The 19,169-nt window shown below is 37.3% G+C and overlaps 1 protein-coding gene across 3 annotated transcripts in view; it reads right to left on the bottom strand.

The window, feature by feature from the left end:
• NUP98 (nucleoporin 98 and 96 precursor) overlaps window positions 1-19,169 on the bottom strand; it is a 121,952-nt gene that overhangs the window by 35,645 nt on the left and 67,138 nt on the right. For all 3 annotated transcript variants that reach the window (XM_041730007.1, XM_041730009.1, XM_041730008.1), the window contains exons 17-22: window positions 18,422-18,535; window positions 17,202-17,340; window positions 9,530-9,707; window positions 8,247-8,411; window positions 2,247-2,429; window positions 1,380-1,536 (exon numbers count right to left, since the gene is read on the bottom strand). In XM_041730007.1, coding sequence (XP_041585941.1) covers window positions 1,380-1,536; window positions 2,247-2,429; window positions 8,247-8,411; window positions 9,530-9,707; window positions 17,202-17,340; window positions 18,422-18,535 — 936 coding nt within the window. The remainder of the gene's footprint in view (window positions 1-1,379; window positions 1,537-2,246; window positions 2,430-8,246; window positions 8,412-9,529; window positions 9,708-17,201; window positions 17,341-18,421; window positions 18,536-19,169) is intronic.

Here is a 19,169-nt window from a genome sequence, read left to right as displayed (position 1 = left end):
TCAACCAAGAAATCAAGGCAGGAATTTTAGTGATAATGAGCCCAACAACAATTATTGACATTAATAACAAACACTATTACTATTATTTTTTTTTTTTACTACTACTAATAGTATCCTCATTTTATAGGTGGAAAAATTGGGCTCAGAATAGTGTTTAGTCCAAATCCACAAAGCTATTAAGTGGCAGCACTGACAGAAGCCCAGGGAAGTCTAACACCAATGTTCATACCCTTGTTAGAATGTCAAATGTAACCATTCTTAGTCATCAGAAAAATTCAAACTGCTACCACTCTAATACTCAATGCTAGACTCAATGAAAGGAAAACCCACCGAGACATCTTAACACGTTTTGGAGGACAGTTCTTATTACTACTGCCTGTTTTCTAATCCTGCCTAAAGCAAGGAGTTAGTTATTGAAGTATAAGATTTTCATGTAGTGCCCATTATGGAAAAGGTTGTAATGAATGTTTAACTGGTAGTTTATTAGTTACAATATTTTTTAAATGGAAATTAACACTTGAAAGAATTGAAAACTAAACAGTTTTTCAGGCAACATAGACAAATCTCTTCCTGGTAGTTTCCTTGGCTTAAGGAACCAATCCAAATGTACTTAAATCCCTTAAACCCCCAATCCAAATGTACTTAAGTCCCTCTATCCTCAGTTCCACATAGTTAGAAGCCCACAAAAAGAAAAAGGGAAATCTTTAAAGTCAGATATTACTTCCCTAGGAATTTAGGGAGATTTAGGAAAAAGTAGAAATCTGACAAGTTACTGTGCATTTTAAGAAGCAACATTTGCCCCCAGAAGGCAAGAAAATAAGGATAGCATGAGGATTGCCCAAAAAGAGTACAGTGCAGGACAATTTGCTCATTCCTCTAAAATATGATAAAAATGAGGAAATCTGAGCTTACTACCTAATCCACATTCATAAGCAAATAAAGACATAACCCAAACAAATCACAAATGCTTTGTGTTCCATAAAATTTCTTCATCTACACCAATAAAGCTGATTATGGCTTTTAAAAACTGGCCCACTGGGCAGCCTGGGTGGCTCAGCGGTTTAGCGCCACCTTTGGCCCAGGACGTGGTCCTGGGGACCCAGGATTGAGGCCCACATCATGCTCCCTGCATGGAGCCTACTTCTCCCTCTGCCTGCGTGTCTGCCCCTCTTTCTCTCTCGAATAAATAAAATCTTTAAAAAAAACAAAAAAACAAAATCTGGCCCACCTAACAAATTTCTAAGAGTACATCTCCTCTTGACATCCTTATTATCATATGCCTTTAGGGGGATATTCGCTAGAGAAGCTGACTCAACTCAGAAGACAGGTGAAAAGCAGGACTTTACAGCTTTCTTGTAAAATAGCATCATTTACAGTACCTAAAGAACGGGATTTTGATGAGTGGGATGCTGAAATGGGGAGTCTGGGAGAACAGATTTCTTGAGAAGTATCTGCTTTAGAAGGAAGGTGACTGAAGCGTTGATCCAGAACCATATCTACATCTTCTTCATCAGCAAGCAATGATGCTTTCATGATCTAAAAAGGCAATATCTATAGAATGAATGTGTTCCCCGAAATCCAAAGGCCAAAAAAGAAAAATGCAGTTTCCAATAACAAATAAACTGCTCTTCCTACAGGCTCTGTCCAGAGTTAGTGTATTTGTGTGGCTGACTCTGTTATACTGTATGTACCTGAAGGGTAGAAATTATAGGATACTTTTTGTATCTAGAGTCTTGCCAAAGCCTGGCACACAGCAATTGGCCATCTGTTTGCTGAATGATTAACTTCAAATATAAGACAAAGGCTAAACTTATAGCATGCCAAAAGGCATAGGTAGGGGGAAGTAGAGATAGAGTTTAAAGAAACCAGTATCTACTAGCTTATTAAGAAAACTTTTATGGAGCACTTTCTAGAGCCTCAAAGCCACCCTAGGAAGGAAACAAAGTATATTTTATAGAGAAAAATCTGTGCTCACAGATGTTAAAGGACTTGTCTAAAGTCACATGGTAATAGTTACAAAACCGAGGTTGGAATCCAGGTCTTCTGAATCTCAATATAACCTTCCCCTTCCCTCCCAGAATGGAAAAATGAGACCCAAACAGGGGCCATATTCTTGTCTTTTTTTCTCATTCCAATGACCAGTCAATGCTCTTCAGTCAATAATTAAAGAAGCAGCCCAAGGTTATGCACGGGAGGTAAAGAGCAGTTTGGCTTCCTGTTGTAGGAAGGGTGGATTAGGACTTCACCTGTAAGACATGTGGATTAATTCCCAGTGAAGACGCAATGTGTGTTGAGGCAGACACGGGCTCCTGATCCTCAGGCACGCTCTCTTCTAACATGGAATCCAAAACTGGCTCCTGGGTGATATCTACCATGTCACTGTCCAGCTCCACAACCCTCCCTAACTGCTCCACCTCTGGGCTCTGGCTCTGTAGACAGCAGAAAGATCAGGGAAGCAGCATTAAATTACACCAGACAGACAGACAGCTTTTAGACCACATTTAGTTCATTCAGAACATGATATAGCAGGACTAGATTCTGCTGATCCTACGACAATGCAAGGTAGCATGTTTGCTAAAAAGGCTTCAACAATAATTATCCTAAATCCCCTCTGTATGTACTTGGGGGTCCAAATACAGATTCCTGAAATCACCCTTTTGTAATATATTCAGGTCTGGTGTCTGGATCCGAAGCCCCATACTGAACAAATAGTGGTCTTTAGACAAAGACTGCCTTACCTGATTTAGCTAGCAAATATAATTTTCTGATATACACAGGATAACCCTGCCCTTACACTGCCTTGTAGCCAGAAGCCTTTGGGAAAAGAGATTAAAAGGTCTCCAACAACTTGGCATTTTTTAAATGAAAACAATTAGAAATAAATTTCCAGTGAACATAATTTGGGGCCTGGAGTTTACTTTTTGGGTAACTGAATCCTAAAAGTCAGCTGGGCTCTATATATGTAGTACCATATAAGATACAAACAATGTTTATTTTCCCAAAAGGAGAAACAAAGTAATATTAGGAACTGTTTGGTGTTTTTCTTTTTCGTTTTGTTTTTTAAAATAAGCTCTATGTCCAAAGTGGGGGCTTGAACTCCTGATCCTAAAATCAAGAGTCCCATGCTTTACTGACTGAGCCAGCCAGGTGCCCCTAGGAACAATATAATCTTGGAATAATCCTTTTGTTCAAGTGCTTAGAATTAGATTTACATTTATTAAGCAGTTTTCAAGATATACTCATGACTAACAGTTTATGATCTGGAAAGGTAATAACTCATCAATCTGTAGGACACTGTAAAATAACTGGTTCAGCACAAATTCATTAAGTATATCCTAAACTTGCATATTACATCTGATAAAATGGTATCAAATGGCTGATAAAATGGAACCAATTTATGAAACATTCTCAAAATCAAAAAGTTTTACTAATTATTTTTATCATGGTATCATCTGTAGATTATTAATATTCCAAAGTTTGAGGCTTATCTTTATAAGTGGCCTATTTCACGGAGACCTTCAAATTGATGCTATTATGTTAACAGGTAGTTTAAAAAATAATTTCATGGTTACTGTGGACAAAGAAATAGCCATTAATGTAACTTTTTCAACTTTAAAAAATAAAAAAAAAGTAGACTTGGTCACAATGTTCCTGTTTTACTTACAAGACCTGTGGGAACACTCTAACTCCAAAGGTTCCTTCACAAGTTAGTTTTTAACCAATTCACTTTTAGGAAAAGTTATTAAACTACTTCACATCCTCTGTGTCAGCCTATCAGTGAGGATACCCTCTGTTGGGCTCCTATAATACCCCGTCTAAACTGTTTTTAATAATTTATCATGATATATTATGATTTCTCACATATGCAGTATTTATTTGTCTCACCACATTGTCAAGGCTTGAAAACAGATTATAGCCTACTTTTATTCTCTGTATCTATTATCAAGCATATTGTTAAAGCCAACATTCATCGGATATTCTCTTCATCAATTCTACTGCCTAGTGTGGTCCCTGGCATACAGTAGCAAAAGCAATTGATAATATGAAAGAACAAGGAGTGAAGATGGGTGGGAGGAAAGGAAAAAAGGGGAGGATGGTTTCAACTTACACTACTCAACAAAGAAATAACAGCAGCAAGAGATGTTCACTTAGAACAATTTGATGAAATCTACCCATTTTGCCTTAAACGACTTAGAGACCTAAGGGACCCAGAGTATTTTTAAGAAGTATCAAGGTTTTATTTGCTTCACCCTCATGCATAGATTCTGAAGCTATGAGGTATCATGTAATAACTGGATAAGGGGGAAACTATGAAACTATGAGGAACTAGTAAGCTCCTAGGACCCCCATTAGTGAATTTTGTTAAAGTATATCTAAGTAATTGCAATAAACTCCCCCAAAAGATGTCTGTGTACTTATTTTCAGAGAAATCTTGGGAGATCAGGTGCTTCTTCAAAGCCAGTCCTGAAAAGAAAAATAGACTAATAATAATAATAATAGAAAGATGGCTCAAAAGGGATCAAGGAAGTTTTTTTTTTTTTTTTTTTTTTGGTTTTGTTTTTAAAGGAAGCCCTTAGGAAATCTATGGAAAAGAGCAAATAAAATACTGGGAAAAGCAGACAAACAGAATATCTCTTTCATATATTATAATCTCTGAAAGTTGATCTTATTTATGTCTACATGGCAGCACGGTATATTACAATTCCTACATACAATGGTACTATCTGTAAAATGACTGTCTCTTTAGATATATGGAGGGTGAAGTTTCATGAATGAAACCTTCCATGAGGGACACCTGGGTGGCTCAGCAGTTAAGCATCTGCGTTCGGCTCAGCGTGTGATCCTGGAGTCCCAGGATTGAGTCCCACATCGAGCTCCCTGCATGGAGCCTGATTCTCCCTCTGTCTATGTCTCTGCCTCTCTCTGTGTGTCTCTCATGAATAAATAAAATCTTAAAAAAAAAAAAAAAAAAACCTTCAATGATTTTAGGAACCTTCACTTTCCACCTCAAGAGAATATTCCTCATACAAAGCTGCCAAACCCTGAAAATAAAGCACCTCTTAATCTAGAACATAAAGTAATTCAAGTAGGTAAAGTAAATCATGACATCCTTTATTCAACAAAGGGTGAAAAACCAATCCATGGTCAAACAGGTATTTAAATAATTCATACTGTCCTTCCCCTCAGTTTTATCTAGTATAACTATTACTGTTGCCTGCTACCAAAATAACTGGTTTCCTAACTGCAAAAAATGTTTCATATTCATTTGGCTGGAAAATCAACCCTATCAACATTACGGTGTTCTCAGGAGGAATTTCATGTCACAGTTTCAAGGGCCCACAAAGTAAGTGTGTATATTTCTAAACATATATTCAGGGATATTACAACAAGAAGTGTAGGACAGTGCAACATTAATATCTAAAACAAAAAGGTTTCTAGTATCTATTTTAGAAATTTAGAAATTCTTCTAAATCCTAATCACTTCTTCCCTCTAAACAAATTTCTAATTCATTTTAATGTACTCATCAAGTAAGCAATAGTAAGTTTCTGAACCAAGTCAACTATTCTGTCCTGATCATACTGAACACAAGATACAGTGCAGTAAAATGTGGAAGTAAAAAGCAAATATGTCTCTCTGCCTAAATGCCATTTGAGGTCTTTCAACAAATGGTTCTAAAGCCTGACCACATATTTCAATCACCTGGGGGAAAGCATTTAAAATATAATTCTCCCTGAACCCCATGCCATAAATATGGAATTAAAGGTTACCAAAGTAGTGATGCAGTCAACTGAAAACTGGATCTCAGATCAGCATTTTGGAAATGTTCTAACTATCAAATGTTTCTGCAACTGCCCTGAATCATTTGTGTGATGAAAGTCTTTCTGTCAACATTTTCTCTAACTTCAAAGGCAAAGAAGAGATTATATGGGGCAGCCCGGGTGGCTCAGCGGTTTAGCACCGCCTTCAGACCGGGACGTGATCCTGGAGACCCGGGATTGAGTCCCACATTGGGCTCCCTGCATGGAGCCTGCTTCTCCCTCTGCCTGTGTCTCTGCCTCTCTCTCTCTCTCTCTCTGTGTCTCATGAACAAGTGAATAAAATCTTAAAAAAAAAAAAAAAAAAAAGATTATGTGAAGATTCAGTTACCTCAATGTTTTCTGGCTGCGTAGATTTACCTCTTTAGGAGCAAATCAAAATTAAGAACAAACTACAAAGAGGGGAATAGGGATATTACATAAAAGGGAGTGGGATAAAGTGACCATTAAACAAAAGTACAGATCTTCCTAATACCTAAAAAACCCTCTACTCTCAACTCTGAGAACTTGAGATTGTGCACAGGAGAAGGGGGGAAAAAAAAAAAAAAAAAAAGCTAGAGCGGACTGAGGGAACACAATGTCCCTGAAATCAAGCTCCCCAGGGGTGACAGTGTGAAGACAGTCATCTTGACACTAAGATGAAAAGACTGTGCTCTCTGCTCTCTGTTCCTGGTTCATTCAGATGGCTCAAGTAATTTCCTCATGCTAAATAAAATTTAGATCTTTGGTGCTAATGAAAGCTATGCAACTACTAGTATTTTCTACCTGTCTCACTTAGGTCTCTGGGTAATATGAAGGAAGAGTCCTTCTTTACTATTCTAATATGTTAGCCTAATACCTAAACAACTCTATCCGTTTCTCCCATTTCTGCTTTCTCCATCCAAAGACCACCCACTTCTTCAAAGGGGTATCTGAAAAAGATCCCACTTGCTGTATTCTCATTGCCCGTTTGCATCCTTACCACGTCTCTTTTTCCTATAACCTGGTTCTTGTGAAATTTTTTGGTGCTCTTATTAAAGAGTCCTCACCTACTGACGTGTCATCACAGAAATGTACAGTTATCTCTTACTGTTTGTATTCTGGAAATTAAACAGCCTAAAACAAAAACCACTGGTTGTCAAGACACATTACATAAATTTGCTCTATCCACAGATAAAGCTTTTCTTTCACAGCTGCATCTTTAGGATCTTAGAATTATTTTATTAGCAGAAATAAAGCTATCTGACTTATCTTGAGAAATACATATAATGAAAGATCAAAAAAACACTTAGGAGAGAAAGGGATTATACAAGGCATGATTCAGGAAAAAAATGAATGTGGAAAACTGGAAAACCAAGTCCATTTACAGCATTTCTTTAGGTCAGAAGAGATTTCTTAGGGACTTTATGCTACAAAGATTATGAACATAGAAGCCAATGTATTTCCCACTCCCCACTTTTATCATACCCTCCCCTCACCTTATACGCGCAAATATGAACATACATACACAATAATCTCCAGAAAATGCCTCCCAAGAAATTATTTAATAAATCATAAAAAACGCACATTTCAGCAGCCATAAGAATTATAGCACAAAAAATTCCAAAGGTCCTGCTTTTAGCAGCTGAGAGGTAGAGGATGCTTTACAAAGAAATTCTGTATTAAGTTCTCTTCTTTGAGGGAGTATGGCAGCAAAGAAAAAAATTTTTTGTAACTTGATTGAATATAAACAACATCCAAAGAAAAGTAAAACTCTTTATGAGCTGGCAAAGAAACTACTTGATATTTAAATTACAACCCTTTCCCTGCACGGACAAAAGGTTTATACTGGCTTAACAATACTGAAAGAGTATGACACAAGTAATTGCAATAAACAATGCAGCCCTTCCCTCCCCACGCCAGATAATTCATTTATATTCTAAAACCTGATCTATTTTCAGAAAGATTATGTATTGTTAAAATACAAATATCAAGAGATTAGCTGAAGTATATAAGCAAACAATTTGAGAAAAATGGAGTTAAAAAACCCTTGCAGAAAGCTAATCGAACTTTTAAAAAACCACGGAGGTAATGAACAAGATTAAACTGCACATCAGGTAGTCAAGGAAATTAGGATTTACTTTGTATCAACCCACACAAGCAAAATGCTACCTTAAGTTGATAACTGAGCAGAGAATTCAGCAAGTCCAAATGAAAGAGAGGGAGGTGTTTAAGAATGACAATCTGTAGAAGGAATGATCCACACAGTATGAGAATTCTTTAAATCTCTCAATTTAAAAACAGATGCCAGAACCACCTCATGCCCTCCCTTGTACTTGTCTCAACGTGATTGCCAATACATTTGTACTCTTCAAAGTTCCAGGGGTCATAAACAGCTTTGTACTAGCTGAATGACTTGGTTTCAACTTCTGTATCATGGATTCCATTCAAATTCACTGTCCTGTCTCTACCTGGGGTGGAGGTGCTGGCTTGCCATTAAGAGCCATCTGGAATGGGGTAGCCTGGCCTGTAGGAGGCAAAGGAGCAGTCTTCAACTTCTTTGTACTAGTTTTAGATGGCCGTTCCTCCTCCTCTTCATCAGAATCCTGAAGGCCATACTTGGAAAAATGAGAGACCTAAGGAAAAGAAGAATCCAACAAAATTACTTTTTTCAAGATTTTATTTTTAAGTAATCTCTACATCCAACTCACAACCCCAAGATCAAACTCAAAACTCGCAACTCAAACTCATAACCCTGAGATCAAGAGTCATACACTCTACCGACTCAACCAGCCAGGTGCCCCAGAATCCAACAAAATCAATTTTAACACTTATATTCTTCAGAGCTTCCATAGTACTGTCCTTGCAATCATGCAGAATTAGCTTTAAGAAAAAACAAGAGAGCTATCAAAATATTTAAGGCATAATGAAATGTTATCACACATACCTGTCCTTAGATTTAGATGTTTAGTAAAAGTACTAGTTGCTCGTATATAAATACTAACTTATTTTTTTTTTATTTTTATTTATTTATGATAGTCACACACAGAGAGAGAGAGAGAGAGAGAGAGAGAGAGAGGCAGAGACATAGGCAGAGGGAGAAGCAGGCTCCATGCACCGGGAGCCTGACGTGGGATTCGATCCCGGGTCTCCAGGATCGCGCCCTGGGCCAAAGGCAGGCGCTAAACCACTGCGCCACCCAGGGATCCCTAAATACTAACTTATTAATACAGAAAACCAAATCTAAAAAAGCCATTACTTTTTTAGTGCACAATGTATTGATGTGCAGCAAATGCACATTAATATACTGCCTAGTTGTTTGCTACAGACTTGTGTCAGGCCTTCAACTAGTTAAATAATCCAACTGGCTTAGAAGAGAAAGAAATCACGAGGTTAAAAAAATTAAGGGAGGGAGGAAGTCAACAGCTTCCTCACCAAAAAGCTTTAAATCAACTCTAGGAAGAGTTGATATCAAGAGACAAAAATTCTGCCTCATGTCTCTAATGATGCCACACACTAAAAAACATTCCTTAGAAGTATATCTAAATGCTCACAGAAAGAGGCAGAGATGTGTGAGCATAAAGTTTTTAATAGCTCCTTATTGTGCTAGGGTTTAACTAAGATGTGCAACTTGGAGAAATTCATGATTCATCTCTTCATCTCTTTCCTAATTTGTAAAAATAAAAAGAATTTAAGAGAGGATCTCTTCTAACACATTTTGTCACTCTTTATAAGAACTAAGTGACTGTGATACCTTAAACACCCAAGAACCCGTTTCAGGACGGTACTCTTTGAATTGAGCTCCCTGTTTCCTTGAAACTGCTTCCAATCTGCCCTCATAGTTGATATCAGCAAGTCGATCTGGGCTCTTTATTAAACAACGAGATGTTTTATCTGTTGGCCAAACTCCATCCAGTGTAACTTCAGCCTTCCTGTAATGTACAACCACATGAAGCATAAAATATTCCATATTTAAGACCAGAAAGCCAAGTAGCACCTCTATCAAAAACAAATAAAGGTACCTGTGTTACTTTGGAATTATTCTGCAGGTGTTCCATAAACTTGAGTCTTGCCTCCCAGGGTAGAGTAGATAAGCTTAAAGCAAGGAATTACCCGCACCATCAATTCAGTATCTGGTTTAAGAGTCAAACTCCCATTCATTTTAAACTACCACAGCACATCAATTATTTCCAATTAAATTTTAATTAACACTTAAACTATACAGCCTTGGGCAGCCCGGGTGGCTCAGCGGTTTAGCACCTCCTTCAGCCCACGGTGTGAACCTGGAGACCCGGGATAGAGTCCCGTGTTGGGCTTCCTGCATGGAGCCTGTGTCTCTGCCTCTCTCTGTCTCTGTGTCTCTCATGAATAAATAAAATCTTTAAAAATAAATATACAGCCTTGACCAAATCCACTGCTAATAGTCCAGTACTATGATCAAAGTCTTTTTTTTTTTTAAGGTTTTATTTATTTATTCATGAGGAACACACACAGAGGCAGAGACACAGGCAGAGGTAGAAGCAGGCTCCATGCAGGAAGCCCAATGTGGGACTCAATCCAGGGACTCTGGGATCACGCCCTGAGCCAAAGGTAGACGCTCAACTGCTGAGCCACCCAGGTGTTCCTAAGATCTAAGTCTTAATGAAGGTCTTAAAGTGCTATTTTTGTTAAAAAACATTAATAATAATAGCAACTACCACTGATTTTTTTTTTAAAGATTATTTATTTATTCATGAGAGACAGACAGAGAGAGAGGCAGAGGGAAAAGCAGGCTCCATGCAGGAAGCCCGATGTGGGACTCAATCCTGGGACTCAGGGATCACGACCTGAGCCAAAGGCAGACGCTCAACTGTTGAGCCCCCCAGGCACCCCGCAACTACCACATATTAACAAATGCTTCAGAATGAGATATCAGGAACACCATAATGTTAACCATAAAGTAATGAGTGTGAAGAGGACTGTAACAGAAGTATGTGAGATCAAGGACTGCGATCTATTCATTTTGTATGCCTCGAACCTAGTATAGTGATTAGCACATAATAACGACTTTTTTCCTAACTTTTATTTATTAAGTAATCTCTACCCCCTCTGTGAGACCTGAACTCATGACCCTGAGATCAAGAGTCACAGGCTCCACCAAATGAGTCAGCCAGGTGCCCCTAGATGACTTTTTAAAAAATTAACTATAATTAGGATACCTGGATGGCTGAGCAGTTGAGCAACTGCCTTTGGCTCAAGGCATGATCCCCAGTTCGGGGATCAAGTCCCACATCTGGCTCCCTGGGAGGAGCCTGCTTCCCCTGCCTATGTCTCTGCCTCTCATGAATAAATAAATAAAAATCTTTAAAAAAAAGAATTTAATATAATTAAAACACAATGTTTAATGTGACTTTTTTTTTAATGTGACTTTTCAAAACATTTTTTTATTGGGCTAAAAGGTATACCACAAAATTTACTATCTTAACCATTCCTAGCTAATACCATTCAGTAGTGTTAAATATGTTCATACTGTTGTACAACCAGTCTCCAAAAGTTATTAAATATTTCAAAACTAAAATTCTATACCCATTAAAAAACAACACCTCATACTTCCAGCTACTGGTAAGCAGTATTCTACTGTTTGTTGCTGGGACTCTGACTCTGCAGATGGCCTTAAGTAAGTGGAATCATACAGTATTGACTTTTTACTACCAGCTTATTTCACTTAGCATGTCCTCAAGATTCATTTATGATTTAGCACAGGTCAGAACTCCCTTCCATTTTAAGGCTGTGTATGTGTATAAAACCATATCTTGTTTGTCCATTCATCTGTCAATGGATAGATATCTGGGTTGCTTCTACCTCCTATTATGTACATGGATGTATACACACTTCTTTGAGATCCTGTTTTCAATTCTCTTGTATATATATATATATATACACTCAGTATATCTATGTCTATATCTATATCTATGAGATATATAGATCCATTCCTGCTTTTTATTCTTTTGGAATTGATGAATCATTCTTAGTTTTCTGAAGAATCACCACACTCTTTTCCATAGTAATTGCACCATTTTACGTTCCTACCAACAATATAAACAGTGGTTCCAATTTCTCCACACTCTTGCAAAAACTTACTCTTTTTTGAAATTTAGTAACCATGCTAATGAGTGTGATAGCTCACTGTGGTTTTGATTTGGATTTCCTAATTAGTAAGGCTGAGTGTCTTTCCTTCTTTTTATTTTTCCTTCTTTTTTTAAGATTTAAAGGTTTCTTTACTTATTTGAGGGGGGGAGAGAGAGAGAACGCATGAGTGAGCACATACATGGAGAGGAAAAGGGAGAAGCAGATTCCCTACTGAACAGGGAGTCCATTGCAGGGTTCAATCCCAGCACCCCAGCATCATGACCTGAGAGCTAAATGCAGATGTTTAACCAACTGTCACCTAGGCTGCCATAAAGAAATTATTTTAGAGAGAGTGAATAAGCAAGCACCAGCAAGGGGAAGGGCAGAGGGAAAGAAAATATCCACAAGTAGACTCCCTGCTGAGCAGAGTCAGACTCCAGGACCCTGAGATCATGACCTGAGCCAAAATCGAACTGGCCACTTAACCAACTGAGCCACTCAGGTGCCACAAGTATCTTTTCATAAATGCTTGTTGGCCACCTATATGTCTGGAGAAATGTGTATTAAAGTCCTTTGCCCATTTTTATTTTTTTATTTTTTATTTTTTCCTTTGCCCATTTTTAATTGTTTTATATTTTGGTTGTTGCCGAGTTGTAGCTCTTCATATTAAACCCTTATCAGAAATATGATTTGTCAATATTTTCTCCCATTCTGTAGGTTGGCTTTTCATTCTGTTGACTATGTTCTTAGATGTACAGAAGTATTTTATTTTATTTTATTTTATTATTATTATTTTTTTTATTTATGAGAGACACAGAGAGAGAGAAAGGCAGAGACATAGGCAGAGGGAGAAGCAGGCTCCCTTCGGGGAGTGGGACTCGATTCCAGGATCCTAGGATCACGATCTAAGCCAAAGGCAGACATCCAACCGCTGAGCCACCCTGCATCCCAAGAAGTCTTGTATTTTAATATAGTCTAATTTGTTCATTTTTACTATTGTTGCTTATGCTTTTAGTGTTGCACCCAGGAAATCCTTGTCAAAATACAATGACATGGGAAAAAGAAAGTCTTCAACAAATGGTGATGGGAAAATTAGACAGCCACAGGCAAAAAAATGAAGCTGGCCCACTTTCTTATACCATACACAAAAATTCAAAATGGATTAAAGAACTAAATGTGAGAAATGAAACTATAAAAACCCTAGAAGAGAACACAGGCAGTAATTTCTTTGACATCAGCCATAGCAACTTCTTTCTAGATGTGTCTCCAGACACAGGGCAAACAAAATAAAAAATAAACTATTGGGACTACATCAGAATAAAAAGTTTCTCAACAACGAAGGAAACAATAAAACTAAAAGGCAACCAACCTATGAAATGGGAGGAGATATTTGCAAAGATGCATCTGATAAAGGGTTAGTATCCAAAATCTACAAAGAATTTATTAAACACCCAAAAAACCAAACAATCCAGTTAGGAAATAGGCAGAAGGAAATAGGCATGAATAGACACTTTTCCAAAGAAGACATATAAACGGCTAAAAGACATGCTCAAAATCACTGATCATCAGGGAAATGCCAATCAAAACTACAATAAGGTATCCCCTCATATCTGTCAGGATGGCTAAAATCAACAACACAAGAAACAGGTGTTGGTGAGGATGTGGAGAAAAGTGGAACCCTCCTGCACAGCTGGTGGGAATACAAAGTGGTACAACACTATAGAAAACAGTACAGAGATTCCTCAAAAGGTTAAAAATAGAGAACTATCCTACATTTCAGAAATCGCACTACCAGTATTTACCCAAAAATACTAATTCAAAGGGATGCACGCATGCCCATATTTGTAGCAGCATTATCTACGATACCCAAATTATGGAAATAACTCCAGTATCCATCAGTTGATAAATTGATAAAGGTGATGTGGCGTGCGCGCGCGCACACGCGCACACACACACACACACACACACAATGGAACATTACTCAGCCATAAAAAAAGAATGAAATCTTGCCATCTACAACAATATAGATGGTACTAGAGAGTATACTGCTAAGCAAAATCAGTCGGAGAAAGAAAAGTACTGTATGATTTCACTCACGTGGAATTTAAGAAACAAAACAAGCAAAGAGGGGGGGGGGATCCAAGAAACAGACTCTTAACTATAGAGAACAAACTGATAGTCACCAGAAGGGAGGTGGAGGTGGATGAGTGAAATAGGTGACGGGGATTAAGGAGTGTATTTGTGATGAACAGTGGGTGATGTATGGAAGTGTTTAATCACTATACTGTATAGCCAAAACTAAAATTACACTACATGTATATTAAAAAAAAAAACACTTAAAAGTATAGATATAATGTCATGGAACTTCTCCTATGTTTTATTCTAAGATTTTTTTTTTTAGGATTTTATTTATGAGAGAGAGAGAGAGAGAGAGAGAGAGAAAGAGAGGCGCACAAAGACACAAGCAGAGGAAGAAGTAGGCTCCATGCAGGGAGCCCAACGTGGGACTTGATCCCCAGACTCCAAGATCATGCCCTGAGCTGAAGGCAGGTGCTAAACCGCTGAGCCACCCGGGCGTCCCTACTTTAGAATTTTATAAGCTTTAGGTCTTATGTTTAGTCTTTGGTTCACTTTGAGTTCATTTTTCTATGATATAAGAGTACAACTTCATTAGTCTGTATGTGGGATATAAGGTTTCCCAGAATCATTTGATAAAGATATTGTTCTCTCCCCACTGGTCTTGATAGCCTTGTCAAAAATCTACTGACTATGTATATGAGGTTTCTTGAGATTCCAGGATTTTAGGATAGATTTTTCTATTTCTGTAAAAAAAAAAATGCTGCCGGCATCTTGATAGGAATTATATTAAATCTGTATATTGCTTTGGTTAGTATGGACATCTTAATAATAATTTAAAGTCTCGGATGCCTGGGTGGCTCAGCAGTTGAGCGTCTGCCTTCGGCTCAGAGCATGATCCTGGGATCCAGGATCGAGTCCCGCATCAGGCTCCCTGTATGAGGCCTGCTTTTCCGTCTGCCTGCCTCTGACTCTCTCTGTGTCTCTTATTAATAAATAAATCTTTAAAAAATAAATAATTAAATAAATAAATATAATTTAAAGTCTTCCAATCCATGAATATGGGATAACTTTCCATTTATTTGTCTTTTTTCAATTCTTTCAGCTTTTGCTTCCCTGGTTAAGTTAATTAGTAAGTATTTTATTCTTTCTGATGCCATTGTAAATAGAATTGTTTTCTTAACTTCCTTTTTGGATTTCTCATTGTTGGTATATAGAAACTCCATTGATTTTGGTGTGCTTATTTTCTATCCTGCTGTCTTACCGAATTTATAATTATTTTTTGTGGAATCTTTAGGTTTTTCTGCACAAGATCATTTTATCTCTGAACGGAGATATTTTACTTCTTCCCTTTCAATGTAGACAATACCTTTTATTTATTTTCCATGCTTAATTGCTCTAAGTGTTTTTATTTTTTAAATACTTTTTTTTTTTTAAAGATTTTATTTATTCATAGAGATGCAGAGAGAGAGAGAGAGAGAGGCAGAGACACAGGCAGAGGGAGAAGCAGGCTCCATGCAGAGAGCCTGACGTGGGACTCGATTCCGGGACTCTGGGATCATGCCCTGGGCTGCAGGCGGCGCTAAACTGCTGTGCCACCAGGGCTGCCCCATGACTAGTGTTTTTAGTATTATGTTGAATAAAAGTGGCATAGTGGGCATCCTTGTCTTATTCTTCATCTTAGAGGAAAAGTTTTCATTCTTTCACCACTGAGTCTGATATTCTTTTGAAAATATGGCTTCTATTAAGTTGAGGTAGTGTCCCTTTTGTTTTTAAATTATTACTATTATTTTAAGATTTATTTTTAAGTAACCTCTACACCAAATGTGGGTGGGGCTTGAACTTAACAACCTTCAGATCCAGAGTCGTACACTTTAACAACTGAGCCAACCAGGTACTCTGAGGTAGTTTCCTTCTATCTCTAGTTTGTTGCATGTCTTTATCATTAAAGGATGCTGTATTTTGTCAGATGTTTTTTCTGCACCAGGTGAGGTAATCATGTGATTTCTTCCTTAATTCTGCAAATGTGATGTATTACATCAATCAATTTTCATACATTAAACCATCCTTATGCTCCCGGAATAAATCCTACTTGGCCATGGCGTATAATCCTTTCAATATACTGTTACAATCTTTTTGCTAATACAGTTGGCCCTTGAACAATACAGGGGTCAGTGGCACCAACTCCCTACACAGTTGAAAATCTCTATTTTTGAAACCCACAAAATTTAACTACTAATAGCCTACCATTGACTGAAACCTTACTGATAACCTAGGAGTCAACTAACACATATTTGGTATGTTATATGCACTATATATTGTATTTACAGTAAAGTAAGCTAGAAAAAAAGAAAATTCTAAGGAAAATATACTTAAAGTACTATAAAAAAATCTACACATGTGAACTACACAGTTCAAACCTGTGTGGTTCAAGGATCAAACTTTTTTTTTTTTTTTAAGATTTTATTTATTTATTCATGAGAGACACACAGAGAGAGAGGTGCAGAGACACAGGCTGAGTTGGAGAAGCAGGCTTCATGCAGGGAGCCCAATGTGGGACTCGATCCTGGGACTCCAGGATCAGGCCCTGGGCCGAAGGCAGGCGCCTAACTGTTGAGCCACCTGGGCTGCCCTCAAATGTATTTTGAAGATATTTACATCAGTATTCATCAAGGACATTGATCTATAGTTTTATCGTAGTTTTGTTGTCTAGCTTTAGAAACAGGGTAATGCGCTCTCTTTTTTGAACGCATTTCAGAACTGATATTAATTCTTTAAATGTTTGGTAGAATTTAACAGTGAAGTCATCTGGTCAAAGGCTTTTGATTTGGGGGGTTAATTTTTTAAATTATAATTCAATTTCCTTATTGTAGGAGTATTCTGAATTTTTATTTGCTCATGATTCAATCTTGGTAGGTTGTGAACATAAATTAACTATTTTTTCCAAATAGGTATCAGAAGCTAGTTTCTCAAACTAAAGTACAGGGAAAGAATTAAAAATGGTCATATCAAATATAAGAAAAAAAAGTACTATTAAAATGTGTTTTTGGAAAATAATAGTTGGACCTGATATTATAGAAAAGAAGTCAAAAGTCCTAGTGTAGCACTTATAATTTATACATTTAAATTAGAGAAATAATCATCACATAAATTAAAAAAGCAAGGTGAAGAAAAATGTACATAATGTGAAAAGAATTTTGTGATTAGTAGATTATTTTCTAAATATGTAAGTAAATCCATACCTATTTAGCCCTTCACCCACAGGTGGTTTTTGGTTATCATCTAAGTAGACAATCACTTCTTTCCTTCGAATATGCACAATATCATCCAAATTTAGATTTGTCAAATTCACATCTCCTTCAAAATAGATTGAACCATAACCTGTAAGTCAAAGCAAACAGTTAACAACTCTTCCTGTACAGAGGGCAAATAACCTCTTTTATACCTCCACTGACTAAATAATCAGAAGAAGCAAGCAACTTTAAACATTAATCAGGATTTTTATTTAAAAAATTTGTTTAAAGATTTCATTTTTTAAAAAGATTTTATTTACTTATTTGACACAGAGAGAAAGCACAAGCACAGGGAGCATCAGGCAAAGGGAGAAGAAGCAGCAGGCTCCCCACAGAGCAGGGAGCCCAATGCAGGTCTTAATCCCAGGACCCTCGGAACATGACCTGAGCTGAGGCAAACTTTTAACCAACTGAGCCACCCAGCTGCCTCTGAAGATTTCCTTTTTGTAAGTAATCTCTACATCTAACATGAGGCTTGAACTCACAATCTCAAAAGAAAGAATCATATGCCCTACAAACTGAGTCAGTCAGGTGCCCCTAAACATTAATCAGTATTTTAAATCACTGAGTAGTACCTTCAATGGGTTATATCATCCATAATATGTATCAGGGGGTGACAGCAAATACAGTTACCAGGTTTAACACTTCTACAGCACTTAATCTCTCTTTTTTTTTTTTTTACAGCACTTAATCTTAAAACAGTCTTTTAAAATCTCTTCCAAGTATCTGTACTACTGCTACATATACAATCCTTACTTAGTACCTAAGTTTGCAGAATGAGTTACAATACCTGAGAACCTTTTTTAAAATACAGTATAGCAAGATGAGATTTTTCTCAAGAAAACTGTATCTGTATGAACATAATAATATGAAGTTGAACCTAAATATTATTCATCTCTTATTACTCAATTTTCTCTTAGCACTTTTTTTGTCATTTATAGTATTTTGTTTAATTGTAGAAAACTGCAAATAGTTACCAAAGAATGTTATGTGGTCCTAGTCTCATCTTGTTACTTGTCAATCCAAGTGTCTACTATCCAGATCAAGATGGATCCAAACAGGAAAAAAAAAAAAAAGGATTCAACTATCAAAGGCTTCTTTTACTTAATTACAAAAATAAGGTGCAGACCTTTGGCTTAAACACTACAAACTCCTAAGCTCACACTTACCTTTACGACCAATAGTGAAGTCAGAGACAATGCACTCTCCTTTTTCATTGGTAATTTTAGCAAGGTCATCCATCGATGGAATAGTATAGTAACCGACCTTGGTGAGAACAATGCCTATGACAAAAGAAACAGAAAATGTACTATGTATTGCAATTGTCCTTACATAAGAAGAATTTTCATAGTATTTATTTCACTTTTTCATTTTTAAAAAGAATAACTGTCAAAATAATCTGAAATAACCAATAACTAAATTAAATAAAGAGGAAATATATAGAAATAAGGCATTTTTCCAAACTGGTTTTCTAAGAAACGTTATTCCTAGGAGAAACCGAGTTTTCTTTTCTTTTTTGAAAATTTTATTTATTTATTCATGAGACACACAGAGAGAGGGGCAGAGACATAGGCAGAGGGAGAAGCAGGCTCCCTGTGGGGAACCTGACATGGGACTTGATCCCAGGGCTCCAGGATCACGACCTGAGCCAAAGGCACCACTGAGCGACCCAGGTGCTCCTGAAACTGTTTTCTAAAGAAAGGTTCCTAGTCAAGTTAAGTTTGAGAAATACACACGATTATATGTCACAGGCTCTAAGAACTTGCAAAATAGGGATCCCTGGGTGGCGCAGTGGTTTGGCGCCTGCCTTTGGCCCAGGGCGCGATCCTGGAGACCCGGGATCAAATCCCACATCAGGCTCCCGGTGCATGGAGCCTGCTTCTCCCTCCGCCTGTGTCTCTGCCTCTCTCTCTCTCT

The sequence above is a fragment of the Vulpes lagopus genome, chromosome 15 (assembly GCF_018345385.1).
Source record: "Vulpes lagopus strain Blue_001 chromosome 15, ASM1834538v1, whole genome shotgun sequence".
Taxonomy (NCBI): Eukaryota; Metazoa; Chordata; class Mammalia; order Carnivora; family Canidae; genus Vulpes; species Vulpes lagopus.
The sequence above is the reverse complement of the archived record's forward strand: the minus strand, read 5'-3'. Positions and strand labels throughout refer to the sequence as shown.